Source organism: Rhinoraja longicauda, chromosome 4, assembly GCF_053455715.1.
Source record: "Rhinoraja longicauda isolate Sanriku21f chromosome 4, sRhiLon1.1, whole genome shotgun sequence".
NCBI classification, from domain to species: Eukaryota; Metazoa; Chordata; class Chondrichthyes; order Rajiformes; family Arhynchobatidae; genus Rhinoraja; species Rhinoraja longicauda.
The window spans coordinates 90,151,965-90,176,832 of NC_135956.1; the positions used below are offsets into that span (position 1 = coordinate 90,151,965).

General features: G+C 41.7%; 1 protein-coding gene and 1 non-coding gene across 16 annotated transcripts in view; one reads left to right on the forward strand and one right to left on the reverse strand.

Annotated features, from left to right (window-relative positions):
* The window catches only part of LOC144592969 (uncharacterized), a 253,430-nt gene that overhangs the window by 120,826 nt on the left and 107,736 nt on the right, over positions 1–24,868 (forward strand). For 10 of the 15 annotated variants that reach the window (XM_078398358.1, XM_078398359.1, XM_078398361.1 and 7 more), the window contains one exon: positions 24,638–24,769. In XM_078398358.1, the coding sequence (XP_078254484.1) occupies positions 24,638–24,769 (132 nt within the window). Of the gene's footprint in view, positions 1–18,915; positions 19,027–24,637; positions 24,770–24,868 lie in introns of those variants that run through there. The other 5 variants (XM_078398355.1, XM_078398364.1, XM_078398366.1 and 2 more) reach the window with 2 other exon arrangements.
* On the reverse strand, positions 18,662–18,732 carry trnag-gcc (transfer RNA glycine (anticodon GCC)). The gene has a single exon. It is a non-coding gene; the product is annotated as a tRNA-Gly (tRNA).

The window sequence follows — 24,868 nt, forward strand, 5'->3', positions numbered from 1 at the left end:
GACAAAGGAGATTGTGATTGACTTCAGGAAACGAAGCAGTACACACACCCCCAGTACACATTGATGGCGCTAAAATAGAGATGGTTGAAAGCTTCAAGTTCTTAGGAATAAATATCACTGGCAAATTGTCCTGGACTAGCCACATCGAAGCTATGGCCAAGAAAGCACACGGACACCTCTATTTCCTTAGAAGGTTTAGGAAGGTTCAGCATGTCCCCAACAACCCTCACCAATTTCTACAGATGCGCTGTAGAAAGCATTTTAGCAGGATGCATCACAGCATGGTTTGCTAACAGCTCCATCCACGACCATAAGAAATTGCAGAGAGTTGTGGACGTAACCCAGACCATCACACAAACCAACCTCCCTTCCATTGACTCCATCTACAGTTCACTCATCCTCTGCCAGGCCACCAGATTAATCAAGAACCAGTCTCACCCTGGCCACTCCCTCTTCTCTCCTTTCCCATCTGGCAAGGGGTACAGAAGTTTGAAAACGCACACCTCCAGATTCAGGGACAGTTTCTTCCCAGCTGTTGTCAGGCAACTGAACCATCCTATCACCAAATAGAGCGAAGTCCTGACCCACCATCCACTTCCTAGGTGACCACGAATTATCTTTAATTGGACTCTTATCTTATATTAAATGTTGTATCCTTTATCTGTACACAGTGGACGGCTTGATTGTAATCATGTGTAGTCTTTTATTTGACTGGATAGCACACAGCAACAAGGTTTTTCACTGTACCTCGGTACACATGACAATAATGAACTAAACTAAATTTAAAATAATCCTAAAAATGCTTTGAAACAGTGAGCAAAGAAGCTAAATGTTGAGTCTGCTAATTGAGCCAAATTAGTGAGGTAATCTTGCCACTTTATAAATCAATGATGGAAGGTCATGTAGAATATTGTGTACAGATTTAGTCACCAGAATATAAAAATAATATTGTAGCTGTTGAAAGAGAATGGATTGAAGCTGGAATGATTGGAGTGAATTTAATTATGAGAAGTGGTTATGTAAATTAGAAATGTTCTCTTGGTAAATAGAAATTGTAAGCCTCTTTATGATTTTGAAAGTAATGAATTATGTAGACCACCTATTTCAATTTATTTAGAACAATTGAATCAGCGGTCAACAGCCAGTGATTGAAGGAAACAAATATAAAGCTCATTATAGGAACAGTATTCGTTGGGCAAGTGATCATGAAACAGACTCACAAGGTGATAGGAAAAGTGGTATTAATTCAGATACAATTTAGATTTACTTTGGAAAATAACGTGGAATAGATTATGCAAGCAACTCGAGAATGAGAGGAGGCAAATATAATATAATTGCGAGGCACAAGAGACATTAGATCTTGATCTCCATTTTTTCTTGTTGATAAAGGTTTTCTTTGAATCAATCTGGGTTATTGAGGACTAACTGAAAGGGATGTCTTTGATTAGGCACAGCTATTGTTATTGTATTACTTGTATCTTGTGACAAATTGAAGACAAATTTAATGTGCATTGATTCTTCTTTCATAATAATCAGGAATTGCTGCAAATACTTAGCAGGTCAGTTGGCAAGTGTGGTAAGGGAAATAAACAGAATTAATAAAGACTTAAAAACCCGTTAAGCTTTATTTCTTCCCAAATTCTGCGAAACTGTTTTCAAACTGAAAAGCAAACTGGATTTCTCTTTCCATGGGTGGTTTTCTGATTTGCTGAGTGTTTCCAGATTTTTATGTTGTAATTTTCAACTAAATTGACTGTATTTGTTAAATACTGCCAAAAAATAATTTGTACCAGAAAATAAAGTTTCAAGTCAAATATTGTTAATGATTTTAAAGATATTAAATGTTTTTCCAAACAATTGCTCTTTGTTCTTCACGGCAAATTTATTTATTTTTTCTTTCTGTGATTTAAGCGGTGAATTTATCCATTCTAATTCACTTCCCATAAGTTCTATTGTATTTCTCATTGCGTACTTCAGACTTTGTGAAGACTGACATAAGAGTTCCTGTAGAACGGAGGTTATACAGAAAGGAAGGAAGTTACTTGATTCAGATGGATTAAATCCAAGATTGATGAGGGAATTTAGGTGAATATTGCAAGTGGGTTTGCCATAATATACTTGTCCTGTGTTGGAAGGAACTGCGTGCGGATGCTGGTTTAAACCAAAGTTAGACACAAAAAGCTGGAGTAACTCTGGGTCAGACAGCATTTCCGGAGAAAAGGAACAGGTGAAGTCTCGGGTCAAGACCCTTCTTCAGAGTTGTCCTGTTTGTCAGCGGGGCAGTGCTGACAAATGTAAAATGGTAGATGTCACATCTTGGTTCGATCATCATTGACATGCTTTAAAAAACGTTTTTTTAATGAATCTACAAGTGGCTCATGAAGTAAGTATTTGTTAGCCATCCCAAGTTGCCTTGATGGTAAGCTGCTGCCTTGAACCACTGCAGTCCTTATAGTAAAGGCATTCCCCAGTGATGCAGGGTGGGAAATTTAGGATTTAGGCATACTAATAAAGGACTGGCAATATATTTCCAAATCAGACTTGAAGAGGGTCCTGCAGGTTGTCGGGTTCCCATGTATCTGCTGCTCTCCATTTCGGGATAGAGATTGCAGGGATCAGAGGTTCTGTTGGGGAAACCTCGTCATGTGCATTTTACAGATGGCGCACATTGCAGCCATTATACTGTTTCAGTGGTGGATGAAGTGTCACTCATGAGGGCTGCTTTCCCTTGTGTGCCATTGAGCTGCTTTCAGATTGGTGGAACTGTTCTCAGGGATTTGGGAATATTCCATTACATTGCTAACTTGTGCCTTGCAGATGATGGAAAAACTTTGGAGTGTCATGGATTATGCACTCCTCACAGGATATTGAGCCTTCAACCTGCTCTTGTAGCCATAGTACAGGTCCACCACCAATTTACCAGCCACCGGTGATCCGATACCTCCTTTAATCCAGACAAAATTACCAGAGCACACTTGAAATTCCCCGGAAGTCCTCCAAAAATGTGCCGCCGAGGCTGGGGTGATGTAGCCAATCTCGACCTTGCATCCGTGCCGATCGGTGGGTCAAATCTGCCCCCTGCGACCGGGACTCTGGAACTCTGGCCCAGCCGGAGCCGGCTGCCCAAAACTGACTGCCGTGGCCGATCGACGGATCGGATTTACCAGTTGCGACAGATTTCTGGAACTTCAGCCCGACCAGAGCCGGCACATCCGTTCTTCTAGCCAACTTCCGCGGCTGACTTTGCAGGTCTTCCAAGGTCGTGACCTCTGTTGATCAAGCAAAACGGATAATATGCCAAGGCTTTGGAACCAAGGGTGCTGGAAATCGGTGGTGAACCTGCACCTAATGTGGTTAGTCCAATTGAGTTTATGGTCAATGGTTACCACCTGGATGTTAATACTTGGGGCAACGGCATTGAATATCAAGCCATTGGCCTAGTTGGTTAGATTCTCACTGGCTTGTCAGCCCACGTTTGAATGCCATCCAGGTTTTGCTGCCTGCAAGCATAGGCTGCTTCATTTTGCTGAGAAGTTGTGAATGGAATTGGACATTGGGCAAAAGTCAGTGAACATCCCCACTTCTGACTTTAATATGGAAGGAAGGTTATTGATGCAGCAGCTAAAGATGAGTGTGGCTAGCTACTGCCTTGAGGAACACCTGCAACGATATCCTGGGGCTGAAATTATTAACCTCCGACAACCACCAGCATCTTATTTTGAAAGGAAGAGCCGACTGAACATTCAGAAAGAACAATCCCTTTTGGTGTACTTGGAGGAGAAGATTTGTCTGGTGATGGAAATTCACTGAAGGTTGTAGAATAAGGATGCAGCAGTTACTAATGCTACTTCACAGCTGCAGGACCCACATTTTATCCTCATCTTGGGCACTGTCTGTGCGGAGTTCACACGTTTTCTGTGACTGCGTGGATTTTTCCACGAGTTCAGGGCTCCACTTTCCTCCCATGTCTGGTCAGTTAATTGTCTATTGCAAATCATCCCAAGGTAAATTAATGGTAAAAGTAATCAAAGGGAAGTTTATGTGCAAGAATAAATTGCAAGCTTCGAGGTAAATAAGGTGAGATCGATTGATAGAGAAGCCTCCTCTGTGCCGTTATAAAGTGAGGAAATTGTGAAAGATAACCCTTTGAATGCAGACTATGGTTTCATTGACAGTTGTATCGTAATTAATTTATTAGCCAAGTATGTAAAAACATACAAGGAATTTGATTTGCCATACAGTCATCCCAAAAAAACAAGAAGACCCAACTACATAAAAAATTAATATAAACATCCACCACAGCGCACTGTGTTGGAAGGCAATAACCTATTATCTTCTTCCCTCCTTTTCTCCCGCCGTCAGGGCAGTTGAACCATCCACAGTCAGTGGTCGAAGCTCCTGCGGCTTGGAGCTCCCGAATTCGGTCTCTAACCGACGACCGCGAGCTTCACGATGTTAAGTCCGCGATGTTATGTCTTTATTAATTCTGTTTATTTCCCTTATCACACTTGCCAACTGACCTGCTAAGTATGATGTTGGAGCTCCTGAAATCGATCCCCAGCAAAGCTCCTCGATGTTGGGCCGCAGTGCGGACGGAGATACGATACGGAAAAGTCGCATCTCCGTCGAGGACAGAGATTTTAAAAAGTCCCCCCCCCCCCGTCCATAATATAAAACTAAAGATACACTAAAACATACATTTAACAATAGACTAAAAACTACAAAAGAAGAAAAGGACGAGACAGACCATTGGCGAGGCTGCCATCGTACGACGCCACCTGGTGGTCTGAATGAGGATGAAAGGAACTTTGTCCTTGCTCTGGCCAGGAGGAGAAGGGTTCGGGATCCTAGAAGTGAGAATGAAACTTGAGAATGGTCAGAGGCAAATGTTGGGGAGAAAGATCTGGAGGAGTATTAGAGTTAGAAGACTGTTGAACACGGTGATCACAGACATCTGAAAGGAAGCAGAAAGGTCTTCAAATGCAGCTCCAATATGTGGCGGATGTTAAGGTGGCATTACAGTGCAGTGAGAGTGAGTGAGTGAGTCAGTGTTGTTGCATGAAGGGTCAAGGATATTGCATGAGTTTAATCATTGGTGTATTTTCCCTTTTATGTGCTTTGACTTCAAATCTATCAGGGCACTTTTGCTCCACACTGTGAAATAATGTCTTGGTGTCACTCTTGACTTCCCATCAAGTTCAGGACTTTGATCCGTGTTTGGACCAAGGATGTGAAGTGGTCTGGAGCCAAGTAGTCCTGGTAAAACTCCGATTGAGCAGTAGTGAGCTGGTTATTGTAAGTAAATGCTGTTTGATAGCTCCGTCAATGATACAGTCCATCACTGTTGATAATTGAGCCAAGCCTAATTAGGCAGTTATTAGCCGATTGAAGTTGTCCTGTTTTACTTTTGTGAACAGGATATATTTGGGTGATTTCTCACTTTGTTGGATCGATGCCAAAGCTGTAATTATATTGGAATAGCTTGGCTCTAGATACAGCTACTCTGAAACTCAGGTCTTCAGCATTACAACTGCGATAGGCTTCATGATTTCCAGTGCTCTTGTCCTTGATGTCACTTAGAGCAAGTTAAATTGACTGAAGATTAGTTTCGTGGCAGTGAGGATCACGTGATAAAACCAAGTTAGAAAAGCTAATTGACACTTCAGGCTGAACTAGTCTCTAGCATTTGCAGGCTGGGCCTGTCCATTATTGTAGATGGAGACATCCTTGTAGCCTCATCCTTTGTTAGCTGTATATTGTCTTGACATAATTCATCACTGAATGTGGTAGGTCTGCAGAGCTTTGATTGAATCCTTTTATTGATGGATCCTTGGTTCTATTGATTGCATGCTACTAAGCATGCTGGTAGTCCTACGTTATAACTATATCAGTTTGGCTCCTTATTTAGTTTAGTTTATTATTTATTGATCCACACACTAGGCTTCAATGAAATTCCTTGTTTGCTTGAAGCTCGTAGAATATACAATGTAGACACAAAGTGCTGGAGCAACTCTGGGTCAGGCAGCATCTCTGGAGAAAAAGGATGGATGACGTTTCGGGTTGTGACCCTTCTTCAGACTGAAAGTAGGAGGTGAAAGGGGGAAGGTAGGTGAAGAGTTGGAGACGCGAAAAGACCAGGACCAATCAGGGCCGGCAACAAATGACCTTGGGCAGGGCAGGACCCAGTAGGCCCATTTTTGGCTAGAGAAGGTATGATCGCAAAAGAAACAATTTGGAGAACTATGGAACTGATAAAACGACTAGGGTGGAGGAAGGGGGGGGAGGGGAGTGTAAGATGAAGTTGCTTAAAATTAGAGAATTGAATATTCATGCCGCTGGGTTGTAAGCTGCCCAAGCAAAATATGAGGTTGTAAGCTGCCCAGGCAAAATATGAGGTGCTGTTGCTTCAATTTGCTCCAAAAGAGTAAACAATGTGCTTGGAAATACAATAATAAATACAATGACGAATGCGAAACAGCAAAATTGTGCAAAGATTGTAGTGCAATCTGAAGTAGTGCAAAAAATAAATATTTAAGTGCAATATTGGAATAACTGAATAAGGTTGAATTTGGAGTAAGAGTACCTGGCTGCACTCCGTGAGCGGTGCGTGAAAAAGGTAATTAGTTCAGGAGTCTGATAGCAGTGGGGAAGAAGTTGATCTTGTCTAGACATCTGAGCTTTCAAGTTCCTTTGTCTTCTGGCTCGAAGGGCCGAATGGCCTCCTGCACCTATTTTCTATGTTTCTATGTTTCTCTCAGAAGGTAGAAGAGAGAAAAAGGAATGGCCATTCTGGCATGCATCCTTGACGATACCTCCAGCCTTTCTGAGGCGATGGACTGGATGGAAGGAAGTGAGGAGCCTGTGGTGGACTGGGCTGTGTTCACCACTCTGCATGTTCAGGCAGTTAAGAGCAGAGCGGTTGCATACCAGGCCGAGATACATTCCATCAGAATACTTTCTATACTGCATCTGTAGAAGTTTGATAGAATCTTTCTGGCTGAATTTTCTCCGACACCTAAGAAAGTAAATATGTTGATCCTCCGTTTTCTTGATCACTGCATCAGTTGAAGGAGCCAGATACGCTTGCTGCTGATATGGATGCCTAGGATCTTGAAACTGTCAGCAGTTCTCATTAATAAGGACAGGGTTGTGTTGAGCCCTTACTTAGGTCACCAACTCATCATCTTGCTGGCGTTAAGGACAAGGTGCTTGTTCAGACACCATGACGCAGAGTTTGCAATCTCATTTCTGGACGCTATCTCATCATTGTTGATCTGACAACACTGGTGTCATTGGCAAAGTTAAAGATCGAGTTGGCATTGGACACAGTCCAGGGAGTGAGGAGCATCAGTGTTAAGGATCAGGTTGGAGGAAATGTGATGACCAATTCTAGCCGACTGAAGTCTGCTGGTCAGGAGGTGGGGAACCCAGTTGCAGATGGAGGGCTCCAAGGCTGAGGTTCTGGAGTTTAGAGATGAGCTTATTCGCCATTATGGTGTTGAAGGCTGAACTGTAGTCTGTGAGTAGATTCTGACATGGGTGTTCTTATTGTCAAGGTCATCCAGAGCTGAATGTAGTGCAAGGGAGAAGGTGTCACTTTATTGGTATGCCTGGTGGTGCTCCTGGCACACTCTTCTGCTCATCTTGTTGAACCAGGGTTTACTCTCTGGCTCTATAGTAATGGTGGAGTAAAGGGATATGTTGGGTCTTGATGTGACAGATTGTGGTGCTGCTCGTGATCATTCACAGCACTTCATGATGCACAATTTTGAACCACCAAAGTGCAACCTATTTCACAGGAACATTTTGCACAATAGTTTTATGCTGCAGAGGGAGAAATGAAGTCAACATTAATAGTTAGATTAGATATGATAAACAATTAGCCAACAGAGAAAAAAATCTATTTAAGGCTGAGGGTGTTGATGATAATGATATCAAGGATATCTGAGGATTTTTTGTTTTAAACAGAGGAACCTGCTCTCAAATGAATCCGAGTTTTCAAGAGAGATATGCACTTGAGGAGAAGTTGGAAAAAAACCTGCAGATGCTGGTTTAAATCGAAGGTAGACACAAAATGCTGGAGTAACTCAGCGGGTCAGGCAGCACCTCAGGAGAGAAGGAATGGGTGACGTTTCAGGTCGAGACCCTTCAGACTGCAGAAGGGTCTCGACCCGAAACGTCACCCATTCCTTCTCTCCTGAGATGCTGCCTGACCCACTGAGTTACTCCAGCATTTTGTGTCTACCTGCACTTGAGGAGAAATGGTTTGTAGGGCCAAGTGATCAAGGGAATTAAACTGGGTTGTTTAACTCGGAGTTAACACAGAATACACAGACTGAATGGCCAGCCCCTTTCTGTGCAATTACAATTCTATCCTGTGAGGTTTGCTTATGTACTTTTTACCATTCCAAAGAATTTGAGCTATTTAGGTTTCAATTGAACTATTTCAACATATATTTAGCTTCTCGTTGCTTTAGTGCAGTACACGATGAAGTCTTTTCAAAATACACAGTTCTTACCGATGAAAGTAGTTCTATAATTAACTTGTCTCTTACTGATTCTTGTACAAGCACAATTTGCAAAGTGACTTCTCTGTCTGGAATTTTATAGCATGGATGATGTGCAAAGGGCAACAAAAGTAATGTTCCATTTATGTCCTGTTAGTTGGTGCTCGTGTTTCACAGCTTACTTCATGATGCTAACCAAGAAAGTTTGATTTACCTCAGACTATTAAGATTTGCTCCAGGTTTGGCTTAGTTATGAAAGACCAAACAGCCTAAATCAAAGGTAGAATTTCAAGATTCAGGTCAGATTCTGTTTGAAGAGAAAAAGGAAATGGTAACTCCTTTTATTTAAAAAAAGAATGGTGTTAGAAAGCAGGAAGCGACAGGTTTATTAGCAAGTGGTATGGGGAATGTTAGAAGCTATTATAAAGGCATCATAGCAAGACCTGAGAAAGATTCAACGTGATAGGTAAACTTTGCATGTTTGAAAGGGAAATCAGGTTTGAAGTATTACAGCTCTTTTGTGCTGAAGTGACGTGTGTTATGGATGAAAGGGACCCAGTGAACTTACCAGATTACCAGAAAGGTATTTGATAAGGAACTGCATCAAAGGTCATTGTGAAACTTGTGAAGAGGACATGAGGAGGTTATCCAAGGACATACTTAGATTAAATGAGTATGCAAAGGCCAAGCAAGTAGAGTTTAATATGGGAAAATATGTAACCATCCCTTCTGGCAGGAGACATTTTAAAATTTCTTAAATACTGAGATGATGCAGAGTGATCTGGGTGTCCATGATTCACAAGAAGTCGGTATGCAGGTGAATAAATAATAAGGAAAGAGAATGTGTTGTTTACCTTTCCTAATTATGGTTCATAATTGTAATTGTTTATTGTGAGGAGAATTGAATATAAAAGTTGGGAGTTTTGATTTTAAAACAGACACAAAGTGCTGGAGTAACTCGGTGGGTCAGGCAGCGTCGCTCGAGAACATGGATGGGTGACATTTCTGCTTGGGACCGTTATATAGGGCAAAGATGAGTAGTCATCTGTAATATTGTATACAGTGACCAGTCCCCTTATTTAAGGAAAGATGTAAATGCTTTGGAAATTATTCAGAGGAGATTTACTCAAGTAGTACCTAGAGGAAGCAAGTGCTCTTGAACGATTGAGCAGTTTGTATCTGTTTAGAGGAGAGGAAGTTATGAATTCATTGAAATGTATAAGAACCTGTGGCGATTTGACAGGGAAGATGCGAAGGGAATGTTTTCCCAAGGAGGAATCTAGAACTAGAGATCACTGCTTTAAAATGAGACCTCTGCTTATAAATAAAGTTTTGCCCCATTAAATAAGGGATGAGGTGATATCCTTAAAAGACAATCCCAACAGTACCTTCAAATATTTTTCAGGCAAATGTTTATAGCTTGCAATGGAATAAGAAACAGAATGAAAGATTACTGGAGCAAGCAGAGTTGAGAGTGGAGAAATGGAGTTTAGGCTGCTGTCAGATCATCAGTGATCTTTTTGAATCGTGATAGAAGCTCAAGTGGCCATTTGCCCTATTCCTTCACCTCATCTATATATTTAAGGAACTGAATAGGGGATTTAACCCATTGTGCTGTGTCGGGATTTAACAAAGCTGATCAATTTATTTGAACACTCCTACATTTTCCTTAGAACCCCCCAAATTTATCAAATTATGAAACAAAAATTACTTTTGAAATTTCCTTTCAAGTAGTGTGTTTACACATCCTGACATTCCTCTTTATGGAAGTAATTCACCATTTATTTTAAATCAATGATACCTCACGTCAAGTCAAGTCAATTTTATTTGTATAGCACATTTAAACACAACCCACATTGACCAAAGTGCTGTACATCAGTGCAGGTACAAAAAGGAACATACAATAGCACACAAAGCTAACAACACAGACATAAACAGTTTACAGCGCCCCCTCAGAGGGCCTCAAACGCTAGGGAAAATAAGTAGGTTTTGAGCCTGGACTTAAAGGAGTCAATGGAGGGGGCAGTTCTGATGGGGAGAGGGATGCTGTTCCACAGTCTAGGAGCTGCAACTGCAAAAGCGCGGTCACCCCTGAGCTTAAGGTTGCTGAGCTCTTTGCTAGAGAAAATGATTTCTTACGAATTGCTTTGACAAAGCTCTTTGTTATTTTGAGCAAGTGTGTTGAATTTCTTTATAATTTTCTCTACACTGGGGAGAAAAGCTCCAGTTCGTTAAATGTCTATGTCCAATAAAATACCTTGTTCCTGATATCACATTGGCGAGTGAAAGCAGAGGTTCCAAGCCAAAATGTAAAAAATTGAAATGATGGAAGAAATTAGGAAGCATTTGTAGAAACATTGAAGTCATTTGACCAGAACGAAGAAAATTTAGAAACCGGGTATGTTTTTATATTTTCGAGGAGAGAACAAAGGGAATTTGTACGATAGGATGAAGATAGAGAGACTAAATGATATATCGTGGTAGTGCCAGCTGGCTTGGATTATTGAAGGCCTGTGATCACAGCTAATTTCTCTGGAGGACATGTGAACAGAAGGAGATAAATGAGGAGAGAGGAAGGAGAGGAAAACACAATGGTGGAAGTGTGAGATACAATATATTGCAGTTTTAAAATTTAAAATTAGACAATGTTCGAAAAACTCGGATCAATTAACATGTGTGATTAGAAAAATAATACATCATACATTCATAACTTTTGATGAGAATTGGCCAATGCTGATACATGCTGTGGAGGCTATTTTTTTAAATAGTTGAACTCAAAGTTGTTGTACACTGCAGGCCGTGATGTGGAAGGCCAGATACTGTTTATTAACCTTGCATTGAATTTGTTTGAGGCCAAAGGCAGCGAGGCCATAGTGGAAATGGGATAGAAAACTAAAGTGGTAGGCAGTTGTGATGTGTGGAGGGTATCTGGTGATGTGGTCATCCTTGCAGATGGATTGGAGGTGTTGTACAGAGTGTTACCCCAACCTGTGTTGGGTTTCTCCAATGTAAGGGAGACAACATTGTGAACACCAAATTCAGTACACTAGACTTAAAGAAATTGGAAGAAACCTGTAGTCAGGATCGAACCAGGATCTCTGGCGCTGTAAGGCAGCAACTCTACCTCTGCGCCACTGTGCCACCCCCAGTGAGGGGATTATTGGTGCATTGATTTAACATAAATGCAGGATAACACCTCCTCTAATATGCTCTTCATTCTGCATTAGGAAAAGGAGCCTAGTTTTTCTCCTTGTGCAATGTATGCTCATGAAATTGTAGCATTCTAGTGGTGAGAGTACCTCTACACTCTTGCGTCAGTACTATGTGTGAGACATGCTATCCCCTCTTTTAACTTCATTCTCAACTGAACATCCCAAATCCTTGGTCTGAAGAAGGGTCTCGACTCAAAACGTCGCCTATTTCTCTCCAGAGATGCTGTCTGTCCTGCTGAGTTACTCCAGTATTTTGTGTCTATCGAAAATCCTGTGCTACTTGCGTTACTTTCTTCCTAATTTTGGTGACGTGTGGTTTTTGGAGCCACCTCACTTTCAAATAATCACTGTTTCTATATTGTTATTCTTCCATGGTTTTATTTCTTCACAATTTCCCAACTTTATTTTTCTTATTCTATGGAATGCAGTTCAATGCAATTCCATGTGAATATGAGAACCTTTGCGTGTGGCTGGGATGGCTAATACTGCCATTTGAGGATTTGAGTTGAGGAGCAAGGAGGTCCTACTGCAGTTGTACAGGGCCCTGGTGAGACCGCACCTGGAGTATTGTGTGCAATTTTGGTCTAATTTGAGGAAGGACGTTATTGCTATTGAGGGAGTGCAGTGTAGGTTCACCAGGTTAATTCCCGGGATGGCGGGATGAAAGAATGGGTCGGCTGGGCTTGTATTCACTGGAATTTAGGATGAGAGGATCTTATAGAAACACTAGATCAAGTGGACCCGTTGGGCCCAAACCTCTCCTGCATTGGTGCAGCACCCTCTCCCCCCGGCCTCCCCCTCCCCCCCTCTCACCTTAACCCCCCTTATCCTCCCTCCCCCACCTCCCTCCCCCCTCCCTCCCTAGGAGATGAATTTAAACTTTAGAATGTGAATAACATTAAAAATATAACACCGATTTCAATGAAACTTCTCCCATTAGCACCAAAGGGATGACGGTGAGTAAGGTGGGCCTAGAATTGTCGCGCTATTGTGTACCGTTTTGGCTGTAGTTCAGGAACAAACAAACAAACTAACAAACTAGAGTTTTAGTACCTTATAGAAACATATACTCCAAAGACGTACAGGTATGTAGGTTAATTGTCTGGGTAAATGTAAAAATTGTCCCTAGTGGGTGTAGGATAGTGTTAATGTACGGGGATCGCTGGGCGGCACGGACTTGGAGGGCCGAAAAGGCCTGTTTCCGGCTGTATATATATGATATGATATGATATACAATTCTTAAAGGATTGGACAGGCTAGATGCAGGAAAAATGTTCCCGATGTTGGGGGAGTCCAGAACCAGGGGTCGCAATTTAAGAATAAGGGGTAGGCCATTTAGGACTGAGATGAGGAAAAACTTTTTCACCCAGAAAGATGTGAATCTGTGGAATTCTCTGCCACAGAAGGCAGTGGAGGCCAATTCACTGGATGTTTTCAAGAGAGAGTTTAGCTCTTGGGGCTTAAGGAATCAAGGGATATGGGAAAAAGCAGGAACGAGGTACTGATTTTGGATGATCAGCCATGATTATATTGAATGGCGGTGCTGGCTCAAAGGGCCAAATGGCCTAGTCCTGCACCTATTTTTCTATGTTCTATGTTTCTACTGGCCCAATTTTCAGAACTGTGGTCTCTAGCAGGATTCGCTGATAGTGATTTGAAGGAACAACCCTGCTAAATTGAAGAAAACTGGGAAGACGTGAGGAAACAAACCCACCTGGTCCACGTCGGGACAGAGTTGTAATCTAAGATGAAAACAGCAAGGGTTGGGAAATACATAGCATGTGAACATGGGCGGAAACCGTATCCCTTCTCAGAGACGAGAGGGCACATCTTCAAGGTTTAAAGGCGATGTGCGGGGCAAATTTTGTTTTATACAGAGATTGGTGGGTGCCTGGAACAGGCTGCCAGGGCTGGGTGGCGGGGATAAATATGATAGTGACATTTAACTTAAACGGTTTTAGAGGCTTTCAGATAGGCACATGGATATGCAGGAGTGGAGGGATAGGGATCTTGTGCAGACAGATGAGATTAGTTTAGCATGGCATTGTGTTCAGCACTGACATTGTGGGCCAAAGGGTCTGTTCCTGTGCTGTACTTTTCTGTTCATGAGGTCATATAGCATCCGAAGAGAAAGAAAGATCAGCAGCCTGAAACATTAATTATCATCAGATATTTATTTTGGAGTTGTAATAAAGCCACACCCAAATAAAATGAATGTAATTATTTAAAAGATGTGCATCAGAAGTACTAAATGAGAAATTGTTTTAATGCAGCAGTAATTTTTTTTAATCCATTTTGAGTCATGTGTCCAGCTAATACTGGGTTTGTGACACTGTCTGCAGACACTTGATCCGTCTTTAAAGAGATCCACATGTCACTGCTGAGTATTTTTAGTGACTGTTATGTGGTCAGATGATTTTACGTGGTTCCAGATGGTTAGAGGGTTCCCATATCATGACGCATGGTACAAGCTGGGTAGAACCACTTTGTTTTTTCATGACTATAAATTTAGTGACTTCTGGTATTAATCTTTAATTGTGTGACTTTCTGCGATGTCTGTGAACATGTATTAAAATGTCAGAACAAACAGCCATATTTTTGCATTTAACGTAGTTACCAACTCAGTAGGCCCACATAAAGCACTTCTGGGTGTCTGTTTAAGAGCATTCTGTTTCTGATAATCGCCCATGGTGGTGTGGATGCTCATGTTTATGAGATGGCTGTCCTTACTTGATTAATAGACTCACAGCATAGATTAATAGCTGCAGAGTTGAAGTGACATTTGCACATCTGGAATGGAACAAAATCAGATCCTATATGATCCTAATATTTTCTGACCAATTGTAATTACAATGTGCAAATCATCTATCTTTTTCTTAGTCTGCTAAATCACATAAAGATTCTTTTGATTGTAAAATATCTTAAGAAAAAATAAAATCTGAAGTAAATGAGATTCTGACTCGTATTTCATATGATTGATGGGGGGAAATTGCATGAGTGCTTTGTCTCTAATTGCAGGACAAATCAGTATCAAGTCAACATTTTTTTCTGTTCTAGCATTTTAAATTGTACAAGGAACATGAAAAGATTTTTTAAGAAACCATGTCCTCTCGCTAAAATATATATATTTAAAAAATACTTAGAATAGCACAGAAATTGCGGTACATTGGCCCAATTAGTCTGAACTACATCCTAAACTTCATCCTAGATCTTAGATATTTACCATTCCTTTCAAACCAACAGTTTGCCACCTAATAATAGCAGACTTCATGGCTTGGTTTAATTGACCATCAGCTTTTTTGTGCCTCTTGAAAACATACTGTGGGTTCGGATTGGTGGGGGTGGGGAGAGAGGAGGATGGAAGGATAATGTTTCTATGATCTGGGTTGTGGAAGGCAATTAGTTTCTGAACTGTAGGAGATAATAAATAGAAGAGTGATACTGTGAATTTACAAAGGGAAAAGAGTGCTTTAGTTAATTGGAGAAGAACAACTTCATAATTGAAAGATACAAAAAGCTGGAGCAACTCAGCGGGTCAGACAACATCTCTGGAGAAAAGGAATAGGTGACGTTTCGGGTTGAGACCCTTCTTCAGACTGAAGATGGGTCCCGACCTGAAAGATCACATACCAATCTGAAGAAGGGTCTCGACCCAAAACGTCACATAGCAGTTTGAAGAAGGGTCTCGACCCGAAAAGTCACCTATTCCTTTGTGTCTATCTTCGGTTTAAACCAGCATCTGCAGTTCCTTCCCACACATTTCATCTGCTCCACTGTGAAATCTCCTCAAGGTCCCTACTTTGAAGAAGTTCTCCTCCTCGCTCTGACGAACAGTCTGAAGAAGGGTCTCGACCCGAGTCATCCTCTGTCCATTTCCCTTCACAGATGCTGTCTGAGTTCCTCCAGCAACTCTCTTTTTTTTTTACTCTGTTGGTGATGTTGGGTAATTTGTTTATTAGATCCGATTGGAGTTAGTCATATTTAATGTCCAAAATTTGTATATAGAGATATCATAATTTAGTTTAGCAATTGAACAATTTCCTTACAGATAAAATCTAAAATATTCCTTCACCGTGATTCCAGTAAGTAGCTTCGAAACATGTGTATTTGCTTAGAAATTGGGATTTAGTGCAATTCTGAAAATATTACAAGGTTTCACACTGGGATACGAGAAATCAGAAGGAATTATATGAGTATAAATGGATGTGTGCAACTTCAAAGTAATATAATATTATAGTTTATGTATTAGCTCTGCATAATCAGTAGATGTGCTAGTGGAGAAACAAGAACTGCAGATGCTGGTTATTACTCAAAAGGACACGGAGTGCTGGATTAACTCAGCTGGTCAGACAGCAAGTCTGGAGAACATGAATAGATGATGTTTTGGGTCAAGACCATTCTTTAGACTGCTAGTATACTTTTAAAGAGAAAATAGAAACTTGGGAGCCAGAGTCTTTAATTTAGGATAAGCAATATTGAGAAATACATTCGAAATGCTGTGTTGAAGATTGCTCAATTATTTCCCCTCAAGGAAAACAAAAATATTGTGAATGTTTCTTTTTGTTTCTTTGATTGATGGAGAAATTCTGGTCAGTTACCAAAACACCATGCTTTTAAAATAGTGGCATGAGATACCAACAGTCAATGCGAGGAGCATCTCAGTATCAATTTGAGATCTACTCTCCCCATGTTTACAGCTTAAAAAGAGCAGCTTGCATAAGCAGAGTGCTCTGTGGCCTGAACTAGGCATTTTTATATGATTTGCCCTCATACACTAAAGGTATGAACTCAAAACCATGTGGACTGTGCTTTCTTTAAATAAAGTGATGATGAATTTGGTCAACAGAATATTAGCATTACAGATAAACATGGTTCTCTGAATGCATTCAAGAGAGAGCTAGATAGAGCTCTTAAGGATAGCGGAGTCAGGGGGTATGGGGAGAAGGCAGGAACAGGGTACTGATTGAGAATGATCAGCCATGATCACATTGAATGGCGGTGCTGGCTTGAAGGGCCGAATGGCCTCCTGCACCTGTTGTCTATTGTATATTGTTAAGGAAAGAGGATCGGGTTAAAGGTGGACTGAAAAGTCATCATCAGAGCTGAAATGACGTACATGGAGAAGCTGGTGGAAAAGAATGGAGTCCATGTGAGACACAGAATGAGAGGGGTAGTCAAAATAGTTGTGGGAATCAGTGGACTTAGAATAGACGAAGATAGAAATTTGTAGTAAACATTTCACCAAATTGATAGCAGTAGAAAGATGAAAATATGTCACATATCAGATCCACAGCCTCCAATAGCGAGTCAATGTCAGTGCATTGACCAGTTCTTAATCCATGGTTGTGCCTGGAAAATATGAAAGTCAAGTTAATGGACAAGCAATAAATATACCTGATCCAATACTGATGATTCAAGATTGCACAATGACAGACAGGCATTTAAATTCAATTGAATAAGTGAAGAGTGCCAATAATAAATAATTGATTGCTGGAAAAACTCCAGTGGTTCACATTGATTTCTCAAAGTGTGATTCCAGATCCTCAGCAATGTTCTAAATCGTCCTTCAAAATGGCCTGGCAAACCTACCAATCAAAGGACAATTAAGGGTGGACATTAAATGCAGATCTTCCCATTGATACTTGCATTGTGTAAATTCTATTTGAAATCTGCATTTTTATTTTCCACATTTTTATTTCTGTCCCAAGTTGGAAATTACTGTTAATGTGTAAGAAAGAACTGCAGATGCTGGTTTAAATCGAAGATAGACACAAAATGCTGGAGTAACTCAGCGGGACAGGCAACATCTCTGGAGAGAAGGAATGGGTGACGTTTCGGGGTCGAGACCCTTCTTCAGACTGATGTCAGGGGAGTGGGCGGGACAGAGATAGAATGTAGTCGGAGACAGTAAGACTGGTGTGAGAACTGGGAAGGGGGAGGGAGAGAGAGGGAAATAAAAGGCTATCTGAAGTTAGAGAAGTCAATGTTCATACCACTGAGGTGTAAGCTACCCAAGCGAAATATGAGGTGTTCCTTCAATTTGCGCTGGGCCTCACTCTGACAATGGAGGAGGTCCAGGACAGAAAGGTCAGATTGGGAATGGGAGGGGGAGTTAGTGCTGAGCAACCGGAGAGATCAGGTAGGTTAAGGCGGACTGAGAGGAGGTGTTCAGCGAAACTATTACCGAGCCTGTGCTTGCTCTTGCCAATGTACAGATGTTGACTCCTGGAACAGCGGATACAGTAGATGAGGTTGGAGGAGGTGCAAATGAACCTCTGCCTCACCTGAAAAGACTGTTTGGGTCCTTGGATGGAGTCAAGGGGGGAGGTTAAGGGACAATATTTACTGTATTACTGTATTGGCAATTACTGTTAACCAGTTTCTTGCCTCTTTTCATATGTGAGCTGGTTAATCAGTCAACTATTGAACTTTGGAACATTTGCAAGGAAAACCTGATTAGGCGTTTAGTTTAGAGGTACAGAATGGAAATGGGCCTCTTGGCCCATCCAGTCCACACCGACCATTGATCACCCGCTCACACTGGTTCTATGTCATCCTGAATTTCTCATCCACTCCCTGTATACTGGGGGCAATTTAATTTGCAGAGGCCAATTAACTTAAACCCGCATGTCTTTCTGATGTGGGGAAAAACCGGAGCACCCGGACGTAACTCACACACTCACAAAGTGAGCGTGCAAACTCCACCTAGACCGCACCAGCGATCAGAGTCGAAACCGGTTCTCTGGAGATGTGAGGCAGCAGCTCTACCAGCTACACCACTGCGCAGCCCAAAACATAGAATATAGCACAGACCCTTCAGCCCACAATGTGATGAATATGGTACCAAGTTAAATTAATCTCCTCTGCCTGCATTTATATCTCTGCATAGCCATGTGCCTATGTAAAAGTCTCAACGGTCAGAGACAGCTGTATGGTTTTGTTTGCACTGGCCGGGATTTGAACCCGGGTCTCCCGCATGGCAGACGGGAATTCTACCCCTGAACCATGAATGCTGTGGAATGAAATTGTATCACAGACCTGAACACATTTCCATGCCTCTGGTGGAGGAGAAAAAACAGATTGCTGAAAGAATTGAAATCTATATTAACATTTTTACCAGCAATGCTTTTCAGAAAGTGGGTATGTGGTAAACTTTGAGCTCCTCTATACTTTTACAGAAATACACTACTTTCCAGCTGGCGAGGAGGTGTTGTATTTCGGTAATAAACATCATGAAGAAGGGATAGTAATGGATATGATATCGCAGTCAGCACAAATGAGCACAGAATCTCCCCTCAGTGTTCTTGGTAAGGATACGTCTGAAACTTTAGGATTATAGATTTGCTTTTTAAAAAATTTAGTCAGTAATGCTGGAGAAGATAAAGCATATGTTTCCAACTGTCTCTCTCTGTGCCATGTGTCCTGACATTAAAATTATTAAGGGATTGGACAGGATCAAAGCAGGAAATATGTGCCCGATGTTGGAGGAGTCCAGAATCAGGGGCCTCAGTTTAAGAATAAGGGGTAGACCATTTAGAACTGAGACGAGGAAAAACTTTTTGTGAATTTGTGGAATTCTCTGCCTCAGAAGGCAATGGAGGCCGATTCACTGGATGCATTCAAAAGAGAGTTAGATAAAGCTCTTAGGGCTAGCGGAATCAAGGGGTATGCGGATAAGGCAGGAATGGGGTACTGATTGTGGATGATCGGCCATGATCACATTAAATGGCGGTGCTGGCTCGGAGGACCAAATGGCCTACTCCTGCACCTATTGTCTATGTATCTATGTAATTGAATGAGGAGTTACCTTGGTCCCTTGCACTTTGTTGCTCTGCCATTCTCATTTCCCCATGTCCATCACAGATCCCTTCATCGAGATCTCCTGTGCAGTTTTATTTGGGGTATGGAGCTGAGGGCAAGGAAGAAAGATCTGCATTTTATTTTCATACCAAAGAATATGGTACACGTCCACCATTGATTTTCCGGTACCCTTGATTCCAGAGCCTTATCGTATTATCCATTTTGCTGGCTCAGCAGAGGTCACGAGCCCTGGCCACAGGGACAATTTCGAACTGCCGATCGGCACAGAAATCCTCATGAGATCAAGATCGGCCACCTCATTGGGGGAACTTTCGGAGGGGATTTCCAGTACACCCTCGTAATTTTGGAGGTGCCAGGCTACCAGTTGCCGGAAGATCGGTGGTGTACCTGTATAAAATATTGCTGCAGATGATTTAATCTTGAATAAAAAGAATGGTTTCAGGGATATTTTAAAGGAAGGAAGAGAAATAGAAAGACAGGGAGCTTGTGCTTAATATTCCAGTGCCCAGGACCTCAGTGTACCAGTGTTGTGCGCTGATAACATCAGGAATCTTTTACCTCAATTGCATTATTTACATGTTAATAGTTTATTTTTAAAAGAAGCCTTGTATTTATATTGTCTGGTAATGTCTCTGAGAAACCTTCAGAATACTTTGCAGTTTATTTGTTACATTAGATTGCAGTGACCATTATGTAAGCAGATGTGGCTACCATTGTAGATGTGGGCACCATATCTGAGGAAGGATATGCTGGCTCTGGAGAGGGTCCAGAGGAGGTTTACAGGAATTATCCTAGGGATGACTAGGTTATCACATGATGAGCGTTTGATGGCACTGGGCCTGTACTCGCTGGTGTTTAGAAGAATGAAGGGGGACCTCTTTGAAACGTACAGAATAGTGAAAGGCTTGGACAGAGTGGATGTGGAGAGGATGTTTCCACTAGTGGGAGAGTCTAGGACTAGAGGTCACAGCCTCAGAATTAAAGAACGTTCTTGTAGGAAGGAGATGAGGAATTTCTTTAGTCAGAGGGTGGTGAATCTGGAATTCTTTGCCACAGAAGGCTGTGGAGGCCGTCAGTGGGTATATTTAAGGCAGAGATAGATAGATTCTTGATAAGTATGGGTGTCAGAGGTCATGGGGAGAAGGCAGGAGAATGGGGTTAGGAGGGGGAGATAGATCAGCCATGATTGAATGACAGACTTGATGAGCCGAATGGCCTAATTTTATTCCTATCACTTATGATCTTATAAACAAGTATTTGCACTTACACAATGTGCTTAAAGCAGGAAGATGACCCACTAAGCTTGATAGGAATGCAACTGTACAAAAATAGACACCAAGTTAAAGACGATTAGGGTGGTTGAACTAAAAGTTTTTGTCACAGTGGTAGGTTTAAGAATAGTTTTGAAGAATGTGAGTAAGGTGGAGTGGCAGAGAATTTTCACAGGGCATTTCTATGGTTTAGACTGTACGCAACCGAAGACATGACTGACTGGTGGAGTGGCGAAAATGGGTAATGTAGAGGCTACAGAAATTGCAATAAGATATTATTCTTTGCATTAAAAGCAGAAAATACTGGGGATGCTTAGCACGTCAGGCTGTATCTCTGGAGAGAGAAACAGAGTTAAAGTTTTGGATAATGATCTTTAGAACCAGGAAAAGTTGCATGTTTTATGTTCAGGGAAATGAGAGACCAGCGGGGATATTTGTGATGTGAAAGTGAATGTGACGACGTTAACCATACATGTTGATGGAGTACTTGGGAGAGATTTGTTAATGGAGGCTCATTTGTCCAGAGTGGGTGAAAGTAAAAGATAATGACTGGGACAAGAGGTAAAATAAAATGCTGGAATTATGATGTACAGAACACAGCTGTTGCTGTGAATCTGAAACCAAAAGAGAAGGTTGGAAAAGGCCAGCAAGTCAGGTGACATGTATGGAGAGAGAGAAAGAGATCCGGGTTGATGATCTTGTGGTGAACTTGGCCACTTCGGGCACAAACTTGAACTTGTTGAATTCAATAGAGTCCTGACAAGTATAACATTCCTGCATGGACGAAGAGTTGCCATTCCTTGAGTCTCGGGCTTCAGTGGAACAAAGATGAAGAGGTCAAAGTGGGAATGACCAACTGAGTTGAGGTATTCTGCAGAGTCTTCACCCAATCAGCATTCAATTTCTCTGAAGAAGAGAAGGCCACATGAGCACTAAATTAATTAAAATCATTTGGAAGAAGCGTAAGTGAATGAGCGTGTGGGCTCCTGATGAGAAAGGAAGAGCAATTAGGGCAGGTGTTGCAGCATCTGCAATTGTGAGGAAAGGGTGCCGAGGAAGAAAAGCTGAGTCTGGATGATGATGGAAGAGTGAGCTAGAGAGTCATGAAGGGATCAGCTGAAAGTTCAATGGTTCCTTTATTATCACCTTTACCAAGGTACAGTAAAATTCTTATTTGGCAAACAGATCAGTAAGATTATTGCCGTACAAGAAGTACATAATACATAGAAACAGCCCACTGAGTCTATATGCGAGAGTCACCAGGTTTTGGCGCCATTTCTCAATCCCAACTGCAGCTGGTCGTCAAAGACCGTTACGGCTGTCACCTTCATCCGGTTGTCCAGTGAACCGTCGACCCTCGCGTCACCCGGACATCTTCATTATCCCAGAGGTTGAACCTTTCACAGCTGAGCTTGAGGGTGTGGAAAGTAAGATCCCCAGTTCCTCTCACCAGCCCTTGTCCAGTGTTTGCTACCGTTTCTGACTCCTTCCACCTCCTCTCTGCTTCCCGGTCTTTGGGGGCGGGCAGGGGCCGGGCTCGGCAGCTTCCCTCCACCGGTACAGCGGCAGGCGATCCAGGCCTTCTGTCAGGGTATGGCCATGGCCCTGCCCTGATGGGAGGAGAGAGGAATACATGCTGGTGGTGGCATCTTTTTGAAGGAGGTGGAAATTCTAGTTTGTGTAAGCTGGTAGGATGGAAGATGAAGACTTGCTTTGCCTGTGATTATGAGATAGAGCCCTATTAATTGAAGTGGAGTGAAAGCCACAAATATAGAAAGGACATAAGCATGTGTTGTCCAATTAACCCCTCACATCTGCCCACCATTCATTAAGATTGTGCTGACCTTTTACATCAGTACCGTTTTTCTGCGTTATCCCCACCTCCCTTGATTTCTTTAATATAATCTTTTGATTTCTGGCCTTTGAGGGGACCAGGCACGATGTATTGAATTTTGTTACTGGTACAAATCTGGCTGCCATTGTGTATTGTGAGGATGATGCAGAGAGGTTTGAAGGGGAAATGAGTGGGTGAGAACGTGGCATATGGAGTATAATGCGGAAAAGCGTGACGCCATCCACTTCAGTGGAAAAACATAAGAACAGAGTTCTATTTTAAATGGTGAGAGTTGGTGTTAAAAGCTAAAATTGAACTTGCAGTTACAGAAAATCATTCTGAACGCAAATGCTTTGTTGGAAGTGGATTTGATTGCGGAAGCAAATGTGTCTTACTGAAATGTATGAAAGCCGTGCAGCGTAGGTTCACGAGATTGATCCCTAGGATGGCGGGACTGTCGTATGAGGAAAGATTGAAAAGACTAGGCTTGGAGTTTAGAAGGATGAGAGGGAATCTTAGAGACATATAAAATTATAAAAGGACTGGACAAGCTAGATGCAGGAAAAATGTTCCCAATGTTGGGTGAGTCCAGAACCAGGGGTCACAGTCTTAGAATAAAGGGGAGGCCATTTAAAACTGAGGTGAGAAGGAACATTTTCACCCAGAGAGTTGTGAATTTGTGGAATTCACTGCCACAGAGGGCAGTGGAAGCCAAATCACTGGATGAATTTAAGAGAGAGTTAGATCGAGCTCGAGGAGCTAGCGGAATCAAGGGATATGGGGAGAAGGCAGGCACGGGTTACTGATTGTGGATGATCAGCCATGATCACAATGAATGGTGGTGCTGGCTCGCAGGGCCGAATGACGACCTCCTGCACCTATTTTCTATGTTTCTATGTAAAGCCTTGGTGAGACTGCACCTGGAACATTTGTATACAGTTGAGGTCACACTTCTAATGAAGAATATACTTGCTGCGGTGCATTGAAGGTGCAGTTGTTCCTTGGGAGAGGGGAAATTGACCTATGATAACAGAGCATGCTGGCCCTATATGCTCAAATTAATTTTTTTAAAAGGTGGAGAGATTATCCTAGCATCTACCCTGTCAAGTCCTTTAAGAATTTGCAAATGCAATTTCTTTAAGAAATGCAAATTCTTAAAGGATTTGACAGGGTATATGCTTGGATGATAGTTCTCCATGTTAAGTTTTCTCGATTAGTGGTCAAAATTTCAAAACAATTCCTTCATCCTGAGGACAACAAATCTTTAAATCATCTGTACTAACCAAATATCCATCAACAAATATCCATCCCTTTTTTTAAATCCTAACCACAATTCTATCAACTCCACGCAGATTTTACCACTCACCTACACATTAGGGGTAAGTTGCAATGGTCAATAAACCTATTAACCTGCATGTCATTGGGATGTGGGAAGAAACCAGAGCACCTGGAGGAAACCCACGTAACCACAGGGAAACGTGCAAACTCCACACATACAACACTGGAGGTCAGGATTGAACACAGGATCTGTACATATTACTTCCTAAATCCAAATAACGCATTCAAGATCTTTGGAGAACAAAGCCCAGTTGATGAATGGTCACAATTTGTGAGAGCCAGTATGTCCAATGTCTGGGTTTTGGGTAGATAGGCGATGATGGCCAATTTGAAGTAGAGAAGAACAGGAACTGTTAGAAGGAACTGTTTGTAATAATTGTGTGCAAATGGACCAGTTTATAGAAGAAGATGAACTCAATGAAAAAGTGCTGGAAAAACGTGTGGTAATTTCTCCTCAATGTTGATGCCAGCAATTCTTTATTAAAGTATTTAAACTTAAACCAGTGGGCCAACTCTTCTGATTAATATTCTTTCCTTCTATATCAAAGTGACAATTCAGATTGAGATTACTTGAAAACCCTTTGCCTTTCAGAACATGGAGGTGCCAAATGAGATATGTTGGTATTTGACATAATTGTTTGCTATTTTTTGCAGACACTATGGAAAGACCAGGTGCAGAGGAGCTATTGAACTTTAAACCTATGCTGTCTCCTGCACATGAAATGAAGAGCCCAACATTGTCTTACCACGAACTGCACCACCTAAACTCTCCGACTGAAGGTACAGGTAGGCATTGTGACAGGAGTATAGAATCATCTTTCACCTAGCAAACAGCTAACAATGGCATGTTTCCTTTATCATCGTTACTATTTTGCATATCTTTCA